Genomic DNA, 19025 nt, shown 5'->3' with positions numbered 1-19025 from the left:
GTTCCTCTGTCTACGGGATTCTCCAGGCAAGAATACTGGAGTGGGTTCCCATGCTCATCTCCAGGGGATCTTCCCAACCCAGGGACCAAACCCATGTCACCTACAGCTCCTGTATTGCAAGTGGATTCTTTACCAGAGCTACCAGGGAAGCCCTCAGCTTGTGGTACCTTTTTAAAAATTATTTTAATTAATTTTTTTTTATTTTTGGTCATGCTACATGGCATGTGGGATCTTAGTTCCCCATTCAGGGATCAAACCTGTGCCCCCTGCATTGGAAGCGTGGAGTCTTAACCATTGGATCACCAGGAAAGCTCCCAGTTTGTGGTCCTTTGTTATGGTAGCCCTGGCAAACTAATATAACGCCCCTAACTTTACAATAAACCCCTTTGCCATTACCTAATTTGAGTGAGTTTCTGTTCCTTGCAAAGAAAAAAAAAAGATATGAATCAAAAGCCTGACTTATATTACCTTTGCTCTGAGCAGAGGGAACACCCTTGGGCAGAGCTGGAATTCTTCTCAGAAAATTACTCTGAATGTTCTCCAGGACAAAAATAAATGAAGAAGTTTTAAAGTTCTCTTCTAAAGAGTATGATCAAGATACTTTCAGCCAGAAAAATCATAAAGGCAATTCAAACCAGAATCCTGCCTTGACAAAACAAACTCACAACCAGGCAATCTCAGAATGCTTAGATTTGAATGACACTATTTCCTCGGATTCCTTCCAGGATAAACTACTAGCCAAAATATAACAGAGTAAGCAGTCGGTTTTATGTTGTATGTGCTTAATCGCTCAGTCGTGTCTGACTCTTTACAACCGTATCTGCAGCCCACACATTCCTCTGTCCTTGGGAATTCTCCAGGCAAGAATACTGGAGTGGGTTGCCATGCCCTCCTCCAGGAAATCTGCCCAACCCAGGGGTTGAACCCAGGTCTCCCACGCTGCCGGCCGATTTGCTATTTGTTGCTCAGTTGAAAGTTAGGAAATAGATACCAAACAAACAAATAAGTAACCTTAGTTTTAGCAAAGGAAATAAATTTTATTTTGGCAATAATTAACTAGTAAACTCATGCGGTTCACACATTAAACAAAAATTATCTTTTCGGGGAATTTCCCTGGTGGCCCAGTGGTTACAAATCCACCTGCCAATGCAGAGGACACAGTTCCTAGTCCAGAAACTAAGATCCCACATGCCGCAGGGTAACTAAGCCTGTGCACCACAACTACTGAGCCTGTGCCCTCTAGAGCTGATGCTTTGTCACAAGAGAAGCCACCATAATGAGAAGCCTGCCACCACCACAAGAGAGTAGCCCTTGCTCTCTGCAACTAGAGAAAGCCCTCACACAGCACTGAAGAGCCCCGTGTGCTGCAGCAAAGACCCAGTACGGACAAATATAAATACATAGTTATTTTTGAAAGATTATCTTTTTGTCTCCCCTAGCAAGCATAGGCATCACGCTCATCCAAAAGTGGAACTAGAAGATGAAACTATAAATCGAAACAGGGAGGATGCAGAGAAGTAATGAGAAGCAGGTCAAAGGTACCACATGTTAGCAGTTTCTAGCTTCTCTATCCGGGAGTGGTCACTGATCCCTCTAAATCCCACAGATGTATAATGATTCTAAATGAGAACCAATAAAAGCCACAAATTGTCTATTATCGTCCCTGATTTACTAGGTGTGCAGTAGCCACACATAAAATGTAACGGCTACATTAACTATTGACCTAAGAATTCCAGACTTTTAAGCAAGTAGCAGACTAAGAAGGAATATGCCACAAATTAATAGAACTATAATTTGAAGAAGCTAGCAAATTGCCTTTTTAACATGAGGTATTCTAAAGTTCAGCTTCAATAAAAGAAAAAAAAAATTATTTTTGGTTTTACTTCAAATATATTGATTGAGTTTCAAAAGGAAAACCTTCCTAGGTACTGGTCTTTGTAACGGAGTTAAATATTGTATGTTTGCTAAAGACTAGAGTTTTGTAAAAACTTATCACTCCCTATAAACAATTGTAAACCTTTTGTTTTTCTTTCTGGAAAGAAAAATTCTAACTAAGGACTATCACCCAGGGATCTGTAAATCCCAGGGAAACTTCCCAAGTGCCATGGCTTACTAAATGGGGATTTGTTTTTTCTGAGTTCAAGTCCTAATTTCACCAAATTGGCTGTTGTTTCACAGAGACCTGCCTTGTTAATATTGTCTTATAATCCTTGAACGTGATATATCTCTCCAATTTATTGGTCTTCTTTAATGTCAGTCAAACAACATTTTGTAGTTTTCTGCATAGAGGTTTTACAACTTGTATTAAATTTATCACTAAATATTTTATATTTTAATACACTATTATAAACTATATTTTACTTCACTTTCCAATTCTCTGTTGCTAATATATAAAACCATAATATATTTACATATATTGACCTAGTAAACTAGGTCAATTTAGCTTTGCTAAATTTACTTATTCATTCTAGTAGTTGTTAGATTCCTTAGGATTTTCTCCATTTAAAAAAAAGTCATCAGAAAATAAATAATTTTGATCTTTTGATCCAGTCTTGAGCCTTCTATTTCTTTTCCTTAACTTACTGTCTTAGTGTGGCCTTCCAGTATAATGTTAAATAGAAATAACTACAGCAGACATCTTTGCCTTGTTCTTGAGCTTAGGGGGACAGCGTTTAGTCTTCACAATTAAATATGATATTAGCTGTAGGCTTTTCATACATATACAATTGATCATTCTGAGACACAAATTAGATGAGGTCACTCCTTTTCCCAAAGTCCTCCAGCGGTTTCCCAAATCATTCAACATGTCTTCCCAAATCCTTACAATGAACCACATAATCTGGCGCTCTGTTATCTCTCTGAACTCATACCCTCTATTCTTCCTCAGTTTTCAATTTGCCACACTGGTCTTTGGTTTCAGACACTAAAAATATACACTTGTCCCTGCTAGCTGGCTGCCCTTCCCCCAGATAGCCACAGGGGTTACTCCATGAAAGAGACCCTTCTTGGCCACTTCATATAAAATTCTTCCACCACCATGCCTGTGTATATTCCCTGTCCTCCATACTGCTTTATATTCCTTCACAGAACTTACTTTATATTCCTTCATAGAATTGCTTTATATTCTTTATGAACTTCCTTCATAGAATTTAATATACTATATATGTACTTTTTTTATTTATATGACCTTTCCCCCATGGCTCATGTAAGATCCATGAGGGTGGGAACTATTTCTAGAATAGAACTGAACACATAGTTTGTGTTTAAGAAGTATGTATTGATTGAAAAAATAAACGTGTTTGAGTATATACGAGGCTCACCCTGTTAGTTGGATAGGAACATTGGAAAGCAAATTGTCCAGAGTTTAAGACTGCAGACTTCCACTGCAGAGGGCACAGGTTCGATCCCTGAGCAGGAACTGAGATCCTGCACGCCATGCGGGGTGGTCAAAAAAAAAAACTCAGAAAGTACCTTAAATTCTATGTAATTTAAATCATGCTACAACCTTCTTAGCATTCTATTATAAGGATCTGGGTTTGACAATTATAACTGGGAATGAGACTAGATTCTGGAATGTATTTACCCATGGCATGATTGTCACAACTGAGCCCATTTACTGCTTTCAATTTAATGACCCAAGGAATACTTCCCTGAATCTAGCCAACCCCAGATCTCTTTCTACTTGAACACAGACAATTCTTTTATTTAAGCTCAGCTGACAGAGAAGCTTACATTGAATAAAGATTTTTTTCATTCTTTGGTTCTCCTGATAGAACTGTGGATGGTCCACTCTGGCAAACACCAGTTTGCTTCCCCTCAAGGACTGTAGTATTCTGGTCTCATCTGGATGGATATAGAGTGTACTTTATCCTATTTTTTAGTAGGTGATCTCCCACCTTCCAGTGAGCCAGCACCAGCCCAGGACGTGCAGCCACCCATGTGGGAAGCCTACCCTGCCTTCCAGTAGGCCTGCGCTCACCACATGAGGCACAGCATCACAGCCAACCTGGCCAGGGGCCAGCCCCATCTATCAGCATGTCCACAATAGTCAGTTCCACCATAAGAGAGGGGTGCACACAGCCCATATATGGGCACCCCTAGAACATGGAGCTCTGGTGACCAGAGGGGAGCATACTGCTCAGCCCCATCAGGACATGTAACCAATCTACCTAATACAGAGACATAACCACAGAGAATTAGACAAAATCTGGAGAGAGAATAATATGTTCCAAATGGTGGAACAAAACAAAACTTGAGAAGAAAAGTTAAATGAAGTGAAGATACCCAATCTACCTAATAAAGGTTTCAAGGCAATCATCCTAAAGATGATTGGGGAACTCAGGAGAAGAATGGATATACACAGTGAGAATTTCAACAGAGTTAGAAAAATATAAAGAAGAACTAAACTGAGCTGAATAATAAAATAACTGAAATAAATGATACACTAGAAGGAACCAACAGTAGATTACTAATGATACAGAGGAACTGATCAGTGATCTGGAAGACAGAGTAAGTGGAAATCTCTGTCTGAACAGAGCTGACCGGAAAAAAGAAAAAATAATTTTTAAAATGAGGATAGTTTATGAGACTTCTGAGGCAACATGAAGTGTAATAACACTTGCATTATATGAGTGTTAGAAAAAGAAGAGAGAGAAAAAGTGTCAAAGAACTTGTTTGAAGAAATAAATAGCTGCAAACTTCCCTAACCTGGGGAAGGAAACAGACATCCAAGTCCAAGAAGCACAGAGAGTCACAAGGTGACTACACACAAGAAGCACAAGGTGAATCCAAAGAGGTTCACACCAAGACACATTAACATTAAAATAGCAAACATTAAATATAAAGATAGGATCTCAAAAGCAGCAAGAGATAAGCAACAGTTACATACAAGGGAACTCCCATAGGACTATCAAATGACTTTTCAGGTGAAACTCTGCAGGTCAGAAGAGGGTGGCACAGTATATGCAGGTTGATGGAAGGGGAAAATGTAGAAGCAAAAACACTCTACCCATCAAACTTATCATTCAGATTTGAAGGAGAGATCATGAGTTTTACAGAGGAACAAAAACTAAAAAATACGCTCAACACCACTAAACCAGCTTTACAAAGAAATGTTAAAGGGACTCCTTGAAGTGGAAAAGAAAAAGTCACAACTATAAATATGAAAATCAAAAAAGGAAAAATGCCACATTTAAAGGCAAATATATAATAAATGTAGTGATCAACCACTTTGAAAGCTAGAAGGAAAGGTAAAAGCAAATGTAGTAAAATCATCTATATTCACACAAAACAAAAATTAAAATATGACGTCAAAAAAATATTGGAGGGAGGAGTAAAAATGCCAGGTAGTTAGAATGCATTAGTACCAGAGGGTATTATGATAAATAAGTCAGACAGAAAGAGACAAATACCATATGATTTTACTTATACGTGGAATCTAAAGAACAAAACAAAATGAAAACAGACATAGGCAGAGATAATAAACAGAAAGTTACCACAGGGTAGGGGGATTTGGGAGGCGGTATGTGAAGTAGGTGAAGAAGATTAAGCCATGGAGATGTAATATCCAACATAAGGAATATGGGCAATAATACTGTAATAATTTTGTCCAAGGACAGACGGGTACTATACTTATCATGGTGTTCCTTTCATAATGCATGCAAATATCAAATCACTCTGTAGTACACCTGAGACTAGCATAAGATGGTATATCAACTACATTTTAATAAAACTAAATAAAACAGCCATGTATCAGTTACTCTTGATAGCTCAGCCTCTGCTGCTACATTAATTTTCCCATTCTGTATAGTGTATCACCTCAAAGAAAGGATTAAAATTGTGTTTCATCTGCTAATGATACCAATAAAATACCCTTACCAAAACTATTCTCTTCCAGGAAAGAATAATGTGTTCACCAGAAATGTTATCAGGTACTATATCCTTTATTATTTTTGAATAATCAAATTAGGAAATATCAATATTTAACTTACTACATGGAATTTAATGCATGTCACAAAAATCATGATGTGTAGTCCCAAATTTAAAGCAACACTGGAACACATACTACTCTCTTTCCACAATGATTAAGAAAAAACAATTTCTGTTTAGACTTGCATAAACACTAGCTAACAGCACCATACTGAAACCATCCTCAGGGAATACTCTTCCTCCAGGATTAAATGTATTTGAGAAAACTGAAACATCACCTAATTAAAAAACAATTCTTAGCTAGCTCTAGGCTCTAATTTTAAAGCAAAATACAATATTTAGTTGCTTATTTATTTATTATTGAAGATTTATCTAATGATGATTTTATTTTAGCAGAAATAACCCCCATAAAGAATAAAGATGCAGCCAAAAAGAACTTTAAGAAGATTTTAAAAATAGATATCTTGGTAACAGGAACAAAATATATTTATGTGTAAACATCCTATGAATGTGTCTGCATAATCAAACTTCTCTTCAGTAGTAAAAGTTGTGCCCCAATAATAACTGAACTCCTGAATATTATTCCAAATGCAAAAGAAATATGGATGCATTAGTTTTTAGTCACAGAAACAGACTTAGCTCTTTGGTTTTTACTCCTTTACTTATACTCATCTCTCTTTGCCAGGACTTCCCTGGTGGCTCAGACAGTAAAGAATCTGCCTTCAAGGCAGGAGACCTGGGTTCGACCCCCAGGTTGGGAAGATCCCCTGGAAAAGGGAATGGCTACCCACTCCAGTATTCTTGCCTGGAGAATTCTCTGGACAGAAGAGCCTGGCAGGCTACAGTCCAGTAATTGGCAAAGAGTCGACACGCTACAGTCCAGGAAGTGGCAAAGAGTTGGACACGACTGAGCAACGAACACTACCTCATTCTACAATTTTCAGGCAGATGAAAAAACTGCTGGATATAATTTATAGAACATTTGGGCTTCTCTCATAGCTCAGTTGGTATTCTTGGGGTTCCCTTGTGGCTCAGCTGGTAAAGAATCCACCTGCAGTCAGGGAGACCTGGGTTCAATCCCTGGGTTAGGAAGATCCCCTGGAGAAGGGAATTATCTTGGACTTCCCTGGTGGCTCAGCTGGTAAAGAATCCACCTGCAATGTGGGAGACGTGGGTTTGATCCCTGGGTTAGGAAGATCCCCTGGAGAAGGGAAAGGCTACTCACTCCAATATTCTGGCCTAGAGAATTCCATGGACTGTATAGTCCACGGGGTTGCAAAGAGTCAGACATTACTGAGCAACTTTCACTTCGAGGTAGTTTAGATTCTATATTTGGGACTATACAGGTTTATTAAACAAAATTAATTTACTAATCTTGAGTACATCTAAGTTTAAATTAAATCAGAGTATGTTCTAAGTTTTAGAACATAATAGGTAAAGACCAGTGTCTTGGTTTCTAGTTTTTAAGTTAGAGACCTTTTTTCAGCCAAAAGATAGTACTAACACTTAGTACATACATTAATACTTCTTAGTCAATTTATGGGAAAGGCTTAATTTGATTTTAAAACTTTACAATCAGGTTAGATACGTCTTTGATGATTCTTATCTACAGAAATTTACTATCACCTACCATTGTCTGGATGTACTGTTTTATCCTTGGTGCTTTGTTGGAATCCAGAGCAGTTTTTATCATCTCAGCTGGTCAATATGAATTTGATTATAGAGATAAGGGAAGGACATTACATCTACAGGACACTGTCTGTCTTTATTGTAGCAGTTACTTAGTTAATGGCAGGGGAAAAACCTTCAAGCTTAATAAATTTTAAAAATCTGGCAATTTGAACAGTTGAGAGACAACCAGAATCCTAATTTAACCTCATTTTGCGTTCATACAAAGACTAGTATGCTAAAAATTAATCTCAAATTTTGGCATCCATTATTCATATCCAGTTAGTGTTCTGCTATTGTGCCCAGAAGAAAGTGATTAATGCATGTGGAGCACCAAGGTCAAATTTATTTTGGATACAACACAACATACCTCCGCAATGCTGACTACTGGCATGGCATGAATTCTTAATGTTCTCATAACAGTAACTTCATATTCAACCACAATTTTGAAATTATTAATGATTATCTCATGTTAAGATGTGGAACCAAGAAGGGCTACAGAACAACAACAAAGCCAGTTCTATTTTAAATACTATGTGGAAAAAAAAATGATTATATATTAGTTTTTGAAAGATTTCAGGTACATGTTAGCTTTTCCCTGTCTCAGTAGCCTGACCTGTGGAGAAAACAAACACTGTCACTTCCACTTCTCATCTGCCTTTATTTTCAAATAACCTTACCATAACACAGCTTTAGCTCATTAATGATGGATATCCATCACTTTTCAAATAGTCTATGCTTCATTGAATTTGACTGCAATGTGAATCTATATAGAACAAGTCCTCTATTTTTCAATGACTTCCCAAATATAGAACATGTGATATCACTGAAAAAGTTCACTCTAGAAACTTCTGGCATGAAAAAGTTTAATGGGTGCGTGCTCAGTCATGTCTGACTCTTTGAGACCCCATGGCTATAGCCCGCCAGGCTCCTCTGTCCATGGGACTCCCCAGGCAAGAACACTGGAGGGGGTTGCCATTTCCTTCTCCAGGGGATCTTCCAGGGATCCCCAAAGGGATCAAACCAGGGATCACACCAAAGTCTCCTGTGTTGGGAGGCGAATTCTGTACCACTGAGCCACCTGGAAAAGGGCTCAAGGGGCAGCAAAAACATGGCCAACAGCAGTTCCCCTCGGTATTGCGCACTGCCTGGCTCTAACTACCCTTGGATTTGGCTGCTCAGTCAGAACCCCTGGGTCTGGCACCCCCCCACAGAGACAGTCACAGCCCCTGACCCTGATCACTGATCACCAGTTCTGACAGGACTGCTCAGAAGCCTGACATAGAGACTATTTCCTCAATCAGAAAACCCAGGGCCCACTCAGAACTCCCTCAATAGACTCAGGCAGGCTGGTAATCAAGTCCACAATCCTTAAGTTCCCAGCTGTGATATTCAGAAAGTTCTAACGCCCAGTTTTTCTGGCCACAAAACTGAACTGACCTGAATTATTTGGCTGCAAAATCTGACCTGAACTGGTATGAGGCTATTTATAGACTTCATTTATCACATCGTAGGTGAATATTCATGCTTTTCTGCCAGCATATGAATCTGTTTTGATTACAGGGAGCCTTAGACCTTGCTGGGACTGTTTATATAACACATGATATTTACACTGTATTACCTTCTAAATTCTGATATTCAAAATACATCTGGCATCAAGGGATGTGGATAAAGAATCAGAAAATAACATCTTGTGAAATTATGTGGACATGAATTTAAAACCTGGATCTGCTGCTAATCACTAATTATGTGACTTGGGATAAATTACTTAACTTCCTTGAACCTGGTTCTTCATTTATAAGAATGGAGAAATCAGCTAGCACTACAAATGTTTGGATGGTTGCCTACTTAGGCAATCACTTTTTCAACATTATTTTCCACTAAAGCAACTGTACTTCAATAAAATAAATTTTTTTAAATGCTCAAAAAACCCATATTATTTTTCCCTAAAATTTCACTCCCTTTTATCTGCTCCCTGTCCTCACCAAATATCAGAACTTGATGGCTTTCTCTCCTTTATGGGATTGAATGTTGTCAATGTCCCTCTCCTTTTGTCGAAAAGAGTTAAACTGCAACATCGTACTTCTCTACAAACTATAATAATTTAGATTTGGGGTTCTCAAAGACAAAAATCATCCCTTTCCTTTTCTGAAAGCATTTACACATGTTGGCTGGGGGCGGGGAGGAAGACCACAGACTCAGAATTACAATCAAGACTCACATATTAAAAATAAATGTCAGAGAATGAGAAGCGAAGTATACACACACTAGAGCCTGGGGACCAACTCAACCCAGTTCCTTAATGCATTTGAATCACAAACTTTCACCCTCCCACTGTCATGATGTCAACTGGGCAATAGGGTGTTTGTGACATTCAGGTAGCAGGAGAAATCCTAATGCTACTGAACAGAAGAGAAAAGACTGGTCACATGTCGGCAAATAGGTAGAAGAGGTTATCCTAACTGTCCCCAAAGACACTGAACATCTATAAACGTCCAGGGTTTTTGCCCAAAGGAATCACTATGGATCGTTTTGGCATTAGAGATTTGACCCACTCTGTGAGTTATGAAGACTGACTTCTTCATCACACACTAATATGTCTGATAAATCTGATAAATCCATGTTGTTCAGTCACCTCTTCACGACCCCATGGACTGCAGCATATTTGTTGTGAAATGTTTGGTAGTGGAAAGCACAGCATAAAATCAGCATCTGGTCTCAATGTTCATTGCAGTTTCCCTTGTGGCTCAGCTGGTAAAGAATATGCCTGCAATGCAGGAGACCTGGGTTCGATCCCTGGGCTGGGAAGATCCCCCTGGAGAAGGGAAAGGCAACCCACTCCAGAATTCTGACTGTATAGTCCATGCGGTCGCAAAGAGTTGGACACAACTGAGCAACTTTTACTTACTTACCACATATATATATATATATATATATATATATATATATATATATATATATATATGGAATCTAGAAAAATAATACTGATGAACCTATTTGAAGGAAAGGAATGGAAATACAGACATAAAGAACAGACTTATGGACATAGAGGAGGAAGGAGAGGATAGGACAAACTGAGAAGGTAGCATTGACGTATATACATTATCATGTGTAAAACAGGTAGCTAGTAGGAAGCTGCTATATAACACAGAGAGCCCAGCCTGGCACTCTGTGACAACCTAGAGGGGTGCGAAGGGAGTGGGGAAGGAGACTCAAGAAGGATATATAATTATGGCAGATTCACATTGTTGTATGGCAGAAACCAAGACAACATTGTAAAGCAATTATCCTCAATTTTAAAAAAAAATCAGAAGCTGGATATTTGAAGAGACCTTAGAAATTAATCTAATTTCTTGATCATTTTAATGAAAAAAACTAAGGCCGACTGAAGATTAAAAACTTGATTAAGTTTCACAGCTGGTAAAAGGCAGAGCCAAAAAAACTTCAATCCTTGCATCCATTGAGAAAATAATAAAATAAATGATAGTCTATATCTCCATTGGAGGATATTTGTATTAAAATAAGTATCCATGGACATGGAGTAGAATTACTGCAGAAAGATCATGGGAGATGGATGTGGTAGACTTAGTTCTAGCAGGAGCTCTGCCACTAACTTGGGCAAAGCAAAACAGAGTTGGAGGTCCTTCCAGTTGTGAGATGTTATGATGCTGTGAGTCTTCTAAAGTAACCTGAAAGAAATGGCACCTCCAAAGATAACCAGAAAGGACATTTGATCCTGTAAGCATCTGAGTTAATAGGTTTTAACATTTTTTTAATTATGTAAATATGATAACACATTTACAGGAGACTTGGAAAATACAGAACAAAGTTACATATAGTTCCATTATATATTACAAATATTTTTTAAGTAAATCAATTGAGATCTTTAGTTAGAGTTTCAACATCAAACTCTCAAAAAGTAATAGAATGAACATACAGAAAAGTAGAATATAGTAGGCCTGAAAAGCACTATGAACCAAGTCAACATAATTAAGATTTACACAATCTTCATACAACAGTAGGATACAAATTCTACTCAAGTTCCAATGGGTTTAAATATTAAACACAATATTCATTGAAAGAGATTTTAGTCTGATCACTCAGAATCTGAATATATGTTATATTTGAATACATGACTAAGTATATTTTTAAGTTACAGAAGAGGATGTTTTTTCTGCTTGGCAACTATTAGGAGTTATAATGTGATGCATACAAGTCTTCAACTACTTCAACTACTCTGTTCAAAAGAAACCCCGTTGAGCTTCCCTGTCAATGATTTCTAATCAGGGAAGCCTTCTATATGCTCAGCAGAAATCGGTGACGAGAGTAATGAAAGAGCATCACCGTTTGTTGCAACACTTGACATTTAATATAAGTGTATAAGGTGCAGCCCCCTTGGGAGAGGAGAGGCAAAGTTATTAAGAAAAGAAACTCAAGAATACCTTAGGAAATCCTACCTTCTTGCTTTTACTTGATTTTTAAAAAATATTCAACTCACCCTGTTGGTGAACATCGTGCTCTTTCTTCTTGTTTACGTCGATTTGATTTTTTTCTTCTCCCCCGCAGACTTGTTCTCCCTCTTGTTAAACTGACATGCTATAAATTGACATCTCATTAGAAACCCTTCAGCATTATTAAAGTCTCTGGGTTCACTTCTTCAGATTTTATTATTTTTCCCTCTACATACTATTTACTTCAAACCATGCAGTATGCTTTAAAACATATGTTCACATTATCTTTTAAAGAAATCTTACCGCATGCAACAGAGTACAGCTAGCAGAAGAACAAGCTTCCCTGTGAAAAAGCCTTACACAACATTAGGGGGTGATTATTTGAATTTCAAAAGGACTTCTTTAAAAAAGCTACTCCCTTAGTCCATTTAAGTGTTTATTCACTGATTCCTCAGACTCTGGTGGCTCAGAGTGATAAAGAATTTGCCCACAATGCGGAGACCCAGGCTGGATCCCTGACTTGGAAAGATCCCCTAGAGAAGGGAATGGTAACCCACTCCAGTATTCTCGCCAGGAGAATTCCATGGACAGAGGAGCTAGGCGGGCTACAGTCAATGGGGTGGCAAAGAGTCAGACACGACTGAGAAACTAACAGACACACACACACACACACACGCATACACACACAGACTTCTTGTAAGGGAAGTGGCTTAAGCAGCAATGCCAAATTAAGGTCAGTCATAAGAGACAAAGAAGTTAGAACAACATGTGATAATCAGTAGAAAATTACAGTTACATTGCACTTAGTACAAACCCCACCATTTAGGCATAACAAAATATCCTTTTCTAAGATATCACAGTTCAGTTCACCTTAAATAATGAAAGGCACACTGAAAAGCAAAAGTGAAAGTCGCTCAGTCGTGTCCGACTCTTTGTGACCCCATGAACTATACAGTCCATGGAATTCTCCAGGCCAGAATACTGGAATGGGTAGCCTTTCCCTTCTCCACAGGATCTTCCCAACCCAGGGATTGAACCCAGGTCTCCCGCATTACAGGTAGATTCTTTACCAGCTGAGACACAGGAAAGCCCAATATATAAATAAATATATATATATATATATATAATAAATATATATATTTTTAAATCCTGCTATTTCTGGGTCATTAAACACCACCCATAAAGTACACTTCATTAGCAAGAATCAGAACAAGATTCTTTAAAATGTCTGTAGGACACTGCAGTATCAGTGTCCTACACTTTAACCTTACAGCCCCTTTCAATACTGTTTATGACGGAACCAATCTTATATTTTGTTAAGAGAATTGTAATAGAGTATTTCTTTGTCAAGTGAATAATAATCGTGCCTATTTTAATAACATGTTACTTGTACCTTAAAGAATTAAGGATGCAGGTTCAATCTCTTGGTGGGAAAGATCCCCTGGAGATGGAAATGGCAACCCACTCCAGCATTCTTGCTTGGGGAATTCCATGGACAGAGGAGCCTGGTGGGCTACAGTTCATGGGATTACAAAAGAGTTGGACATGACTTAGCGAATAGATTACACAATATGTGTTTAGTACCTATCTATCCTTTTAAATATATGCTTGATGAGGGCAGGATTCATGTAGTGTTCCCCATATATGGTATGTGCACAACAAACACCTATTCAAGAAATGAATTAAGTGAGAATCTGTCATGTCATTTGGGTTAAATATGGCTTTCGGTCATGTTCATCATCTCCTAAACTATAAACTATGGCTAAAACAATAGACACTTTTTCACAGGTCCTTTTAATAATTACAATGAACATGTATAGAGATATCACATGCTAGTCATGGTCCTAAAGTGCTTTACAGAGATGATATAATTCTCATAACATCGTGATTGTACATTACTATTATAATAGTATTCCTAATTTACTACTAATCCCATTTTAGAGATGAAGAAATTGAGACTTAGGAAAGTTCCCTAGGTTGCTGAAGTCATTTCAAAATCTTACTTTTATGAGCTCATTTTCAATATGCCTAATAGTCTGCTGAAAAAGTATATGAAAGGTCTCACACTCAAGCAGACCTGAGTCATTGTTATTCTTGGAATAACAGTGGTAAACCAGAGTGTGCATTGAAAAGATCTTGCTGAGATTGAAACAACAGCTTAAGTTGAAAATGTGGTTCAAGAATGAATGTTCTGAGTGGAAACCAGAATCAAATAGCATTATATGAATTTACTAAAATGAGAAAGCAGAGAAAGTTTACTGACAAAATTACACACTGGGTATTAGTGTTTAACCGCATTTCAATGAATATCCATTATATTTTAGAAATAAGAATTAATTTTTAGAAGAGACTGATCAGCCATGCTTGGAATAGTTCAAATTTGTGTGTCTTTTTTAATAACTAGATCGCCTGGAGACTTTGGAGGCAGCTGTGGGTCTTCCCATTGGTCTAAGGGGCCTCTGTACCAATACAGGCAACACCAACACCATGAGTAGAGAAATTTCCAGACAGCACCATCTCAACAGGAGTCCTCTGAGTCATGATTAGCACACGCCGCTGAAAGTGCTGAGGGACTGATATGGCTAAAGGATTAAGTGAGAGTGTGCGTGAGTGCAGGTGTGCTCAGTCATGTCCCTTTTGCAACCCCACGGACTGTAGCCTGCCAGACTCCTGTGTCCATGTGATTTCCTGGGCAAGAATAGTAGAGTGGGTTTCCATTTCCTTCTCCAGGGGATCTTCTTGACCCAGGGATCAAACCTGCGTCTCCTGCACTGGCAGGTGGATTCTTTACCACCACACCACCTGGGAAGCCTGAGCGTGCACAGGACTCAGTATCTGAGTTTATTCCAGGAGTCCAAAGCACTGGGCTTTCCATGTCCTTGGTAGATTGTTTCTCTGCCCTGGAAAGTTTCTATAGCAGATTGAAAAGTAGTGAGGATTTGGATGTGGAATTCATAACCAAACATCAAAATGGGCAGAAATGTTCCATTTTTGTGTTTCTATTAGAGGGACATCTGCAGTGCACCAGCTATCCAGGAAAAGTAAAGCTAAGCCTTGAGCATCAGAATTGATTGGGTCAGTCTCGATGAATGTGATTTTGATGTATCAAGTATTCAAGAATCCTGAGTTTTACCATAAAAGTAGGGGCTGCATTATATTCTCAGAGTTATGAGGCTCATCAGGTCTGAGGTGATACAAGAGGTCTTTTGGGAACAGGACCAAAAAATAAAGTCCAGACCTGAGTCAACAAGATGGGCTTGACGCAAGAGGATAGAATCCACACTGAGAAAATTAGGGCACTGAGAGAATCACATGGAAAGATCTGGACAGATAAGACAATGTTTTAGCAGCTGCTGTGAATGCACAACATTTAGACAAGGGGGACGCATTAGTTATCTATTCACAATAACGCTGCACAACAAATTACCCTAAGACTAGCAGCTTAAAACAATAGGCATTCCTTTGGTCACAAGCCTGTGAGTCATCAATGAAGGCTGGCAATTTGGGCTTCACAATTCTGGCCTTAGCTGCGCTCACTCACACGTCTGACAGTTGCCACCCAGTCACTGACCTTAAACAGCCTCAGTTAAAACTGATCAGTTCTGAACTGAGTCTCTTCTCTACCAAGCCAGGCTTTCTCAAGGCAAAGGCAGAGGAGCAAGCGAGAAAACAAAAAAGGAAAGTGCTTTTACAAGCTTCTACCTGTATCATTTCTGCTTAGTATCCCATTGCTCAAAGCAAGTCCTATGACCAAACTCAGAATCAAGAGATGGTAAAATGAACTCTGCCTTTTAGTAAAAGAAAATACAAAGTCATATCACAAAGGGTGTTATGTTGGTTGTCTATCATTCCATTAAAAACAACCCCAAAACTCAGTAACATAAAACAATTACCACTTAATTTACTATTTGGTGTGATTCTTCTGCAGATCTTTCCTGGACTTAATTAACAATTTAGCTGAGACTAGATAATCTAAGATGTCTTTACATATGTATCTGACAGTTGGTGTTGGCTGTTGATTGGACCCTATGTCATCAATAGGGTAATTTGGGATTCTTCATAGTAATTGGTTTGCAGAAGAAACCAAGTCTCACTGGACAGTGCTTTGTGTCATGATTGCTAATGTCCCATTAACCAAGCAAGTTTCATTGTCAAAGAAAAATCACAGAGTCAAGTCCAGGATCAGGGCAGGCAGAGATTACACAAGGACATGAATATTGGGGCCTGTAATTACTGAGGACTGCCAGGTGGCACAGTGGTAAAGAATTTGCCTGCCAGTGCAGGAGACACAAGAGATGTGGGTTCGATCCTTAGGTCGGGAAGATCCCTGGAAGAGGAAATGGCAATCTACTCCAGTATTGTTGCCTGAGAAATCCCATGGACAGAGAAGCCTGGTGGGCTACAGTCCATGGGGTCACAAAGAGTCAGACAACTGAACACACACACATTATAACAAGGGAGCAGATGAGAGAGAGAGGGGTGCTCACAAGAACCCTATAAGCAACACCCTATTATTGTCTATATTGTTTAGATGAGGACATAGAAGCTTGGATAATATGAAAGATTTCTCTAAGGTCATCATGGCCAAGACTGCCTGACTTAAGAACTTGGCATTTTATTATTACATTATTTATAATTAGCTCATACCCCTTGTGTGGCTCTTAACGAGGCTGGAAATGAAAAAATAAAATAAACACTGCAACTCTCCTCTCCATACACTGAGCCTTCACTTAAGCCAGGTAACATACTCTCTCATAACAGCAGTCACTTCAATACAGCCTCTAATGCTGATGTTACATGTTACAGATAAGACTCTATGAAAAGGCTCTCTCTTATGAGAGGGCTCATAAGCAAGCAGGATCCTAAACATGGGGAAGTATTTTTGTATGTGCACATCTACTACCTACCTGAGGAACTAATGGATCAAAATAGCCTGGTAGAGATTCCACTTACAAATGATGAATTCTCTAAAGCAGGGGTCCCCAACCTCCAGGACCTAATGCCTGAAGATCTGAGGGGGGAGCTGATGTGGTAATAATAATAGAAATAAAGTGCACAATAAATGCAATGTGCTTGAATCGTCTTGAAACCATCCCCCACCTGAGCAGGGAAAAATTGTCTTCCACGAAACTGACCCTTGGTAACAAAAAGGTTAGGGGCTTCTGCTTTAAAGCATTATGAGGAAGACTGTCCTCTTTATAATTTGATTTAATCTGACAGGGAAAGTAGGAAGGAGGGGAAAACAATAGGAAGAGGAGTGGAGGGTAGAAAAAAAGAAAAGAAACTGAGATGTTAATATTAGTTATGTCTGGACACAGAGTCATGGGATTCTTATTTTCATCTTTTCAAAATTTTCTACAATTAACAAAGTGATACAGTAAGAATTACGAAAGTGTAAGATCTGATGTGTGAGACTTATGAAAGGGATGGAGGAAATACTGTTGAGAATGCACAGCCAGAGAAACAAGGCTGGATAATGTTTGGAGGACCCAGGGTCCCCTAAAATGGACTATTTGGATATCATCATGATACACGCTATTGCCAACTAGACAAAGAATAGATTATGAAAGAGGGGTCCTCATCATTTCCCATCCAATTCAGTCTGCTTTGCTTTTGTGAACTGTAGGTCAAATCGTGTATGTATGAAGTGTCAGTTTTATATATTCATGAACATGGACTTAAAGTCAGCAGGATCATGAACCCTCTCTTATCAGAAATAGTAAATGTGTCCAAAATCTTCAACAAAGATAAAAATGAATAATAACCACATTAATGCTGGTAGAAGACAAGACTGGAAAGCCAATTTGTATGAAGGTCTTTACAAAGAGTTTACAAAGGAAAAAAAATTGGTTGCAATGCCTTACTATTTTCACTGTAATGCCTCTATCAAGTTTATTTTATGGAACTACATGCTCAAATGGTACATCTATTTGCATTATTTTACTGTCCCAGGCTGTCATTGGAGTAAGACTATTACATGAACTATTTAATTGCCTTATCGTGGGATCTGGTAGTCACAGCGACAGGAATACAATATTGGTAAAGGAATGGAGGAAAAAAGATCACTATGCTTTATTTTGATGTCATCTACCATTTATCCTTTCACAATGCACCGTGGAATACAGTTTTTCATGTAATTTGGAAAAAAGAATATTGGAAACAAGTTCCAGCCTGTCAAATAAAATTCTATATAACAAGCCTGTCTGGCACTATTCTATTAAAATGCTCTACACTTTGAGATGTCCTCATTTCTGAAGGGTAAATGAACCTAGCAGGTGACTGAGTGATTATGACTTCTGATTCAGAGCTCATTTAAAAAAAAAAATGCACCATTTAATGTGTGCTGATTGCCATCACTAACATTCCCTTGTTTTCAATACACCCTTCCTCTTATCCACTAACTGAATCCTGCTCTGCATCCGGAGAGCCCACTTAAAGAAAATCTGCAGCTAAGTTTCAATTCTCTAGATGGTGAGAAGACTTACTACAGAATTAATTTTCAAAGACATCTTTAGAGTCCTCTATTTTTCTATTCCAGATGTAAATTTAAAAAACGGTTTGAGAAATGACTCTTAATAATAGAGTGAAATGAAAGGGAGCTACTGACAACCAGAGACTCTGTTTCATCTAAAATATGCCCCATATGGGTGTTCTGGGAAAATGCTACAGCAGTAGATGCAATCACTCTCTTATTCTGAAAAGTTATAAAAACAAAGCCAAACAAAAGAAGAACAGCGAAACAGATCACAAATAAATCAACCCTCCCAGCACAGGCTCTCTAATGGTATTTCTGGGATAGTCCTGAAATTCTGAACATCCTGTCTTTTGATTATAAAAGGAAATCCTCGATTTTATTAGGTTATAATCTAAATGCAAAGGATAAAAACAGTAGTGTGTTACACTACTGTTGCTGCTGTTGTTGTGGTCAGTCATGTCTGACTTTTTGCAACCCCATAGACTGGAGTGGGTTGCCATTTC

General features: G+C 38.4%; 1 protein-coding gene across 10 annotated transcripts in view; it reads right to left on the bottom strand.

Moving 5' to 3' along the window:
* Nucleotides 1-19025, bottom strand: part of PLCZ1 (phospholipase C zeta 1) — a 347938-nt gene that overhangs the window by 96427 nt on the left and 232486 nt on the right. For 5 of the 10 annotated variants that reach the window (XM_081592293.1, XM_081592297.1, XM_081592295.1 and 2 more), the window contains one exon: nucleotides 12095-12192. The exons of the other annotated variants lie outside the window; for them this stretch is intronic. In XM_081592293.1, coding sequence (XP_081448419.1) covers nucleotides 12095-12109 — 15 coding nt within the window. In that variant the 5' untranslated portion in view covers nucleotides 12110-12192. The remainder of the gene's footprint in view (nucleotides 1-12094; nucleotides 12193-19025) is intronic. 10 annotated transcript variants of the gene reach the window in all.

Source organism: Giraffa tippelskirchi, chromosome 4, assembly GCF_054371585.1.
Source record: "Giraffa tippelskirchi isolate mGirTip1 chromosome 4, T2T-mGirTip1v1.2.pri, whole genome shotgun sequence".
NCBI classification, from domain to species: Eukaryota; Metazoa; Chordata; class Mammalia; order Artiodactyla; family Giraffidae; genus Giraffa; species Giraffa tippelskirchi.
Note: the sequence above shows the minus strand (reverse complement) of the source record. Positions and strands in the feature narration are given on the sequence as shown.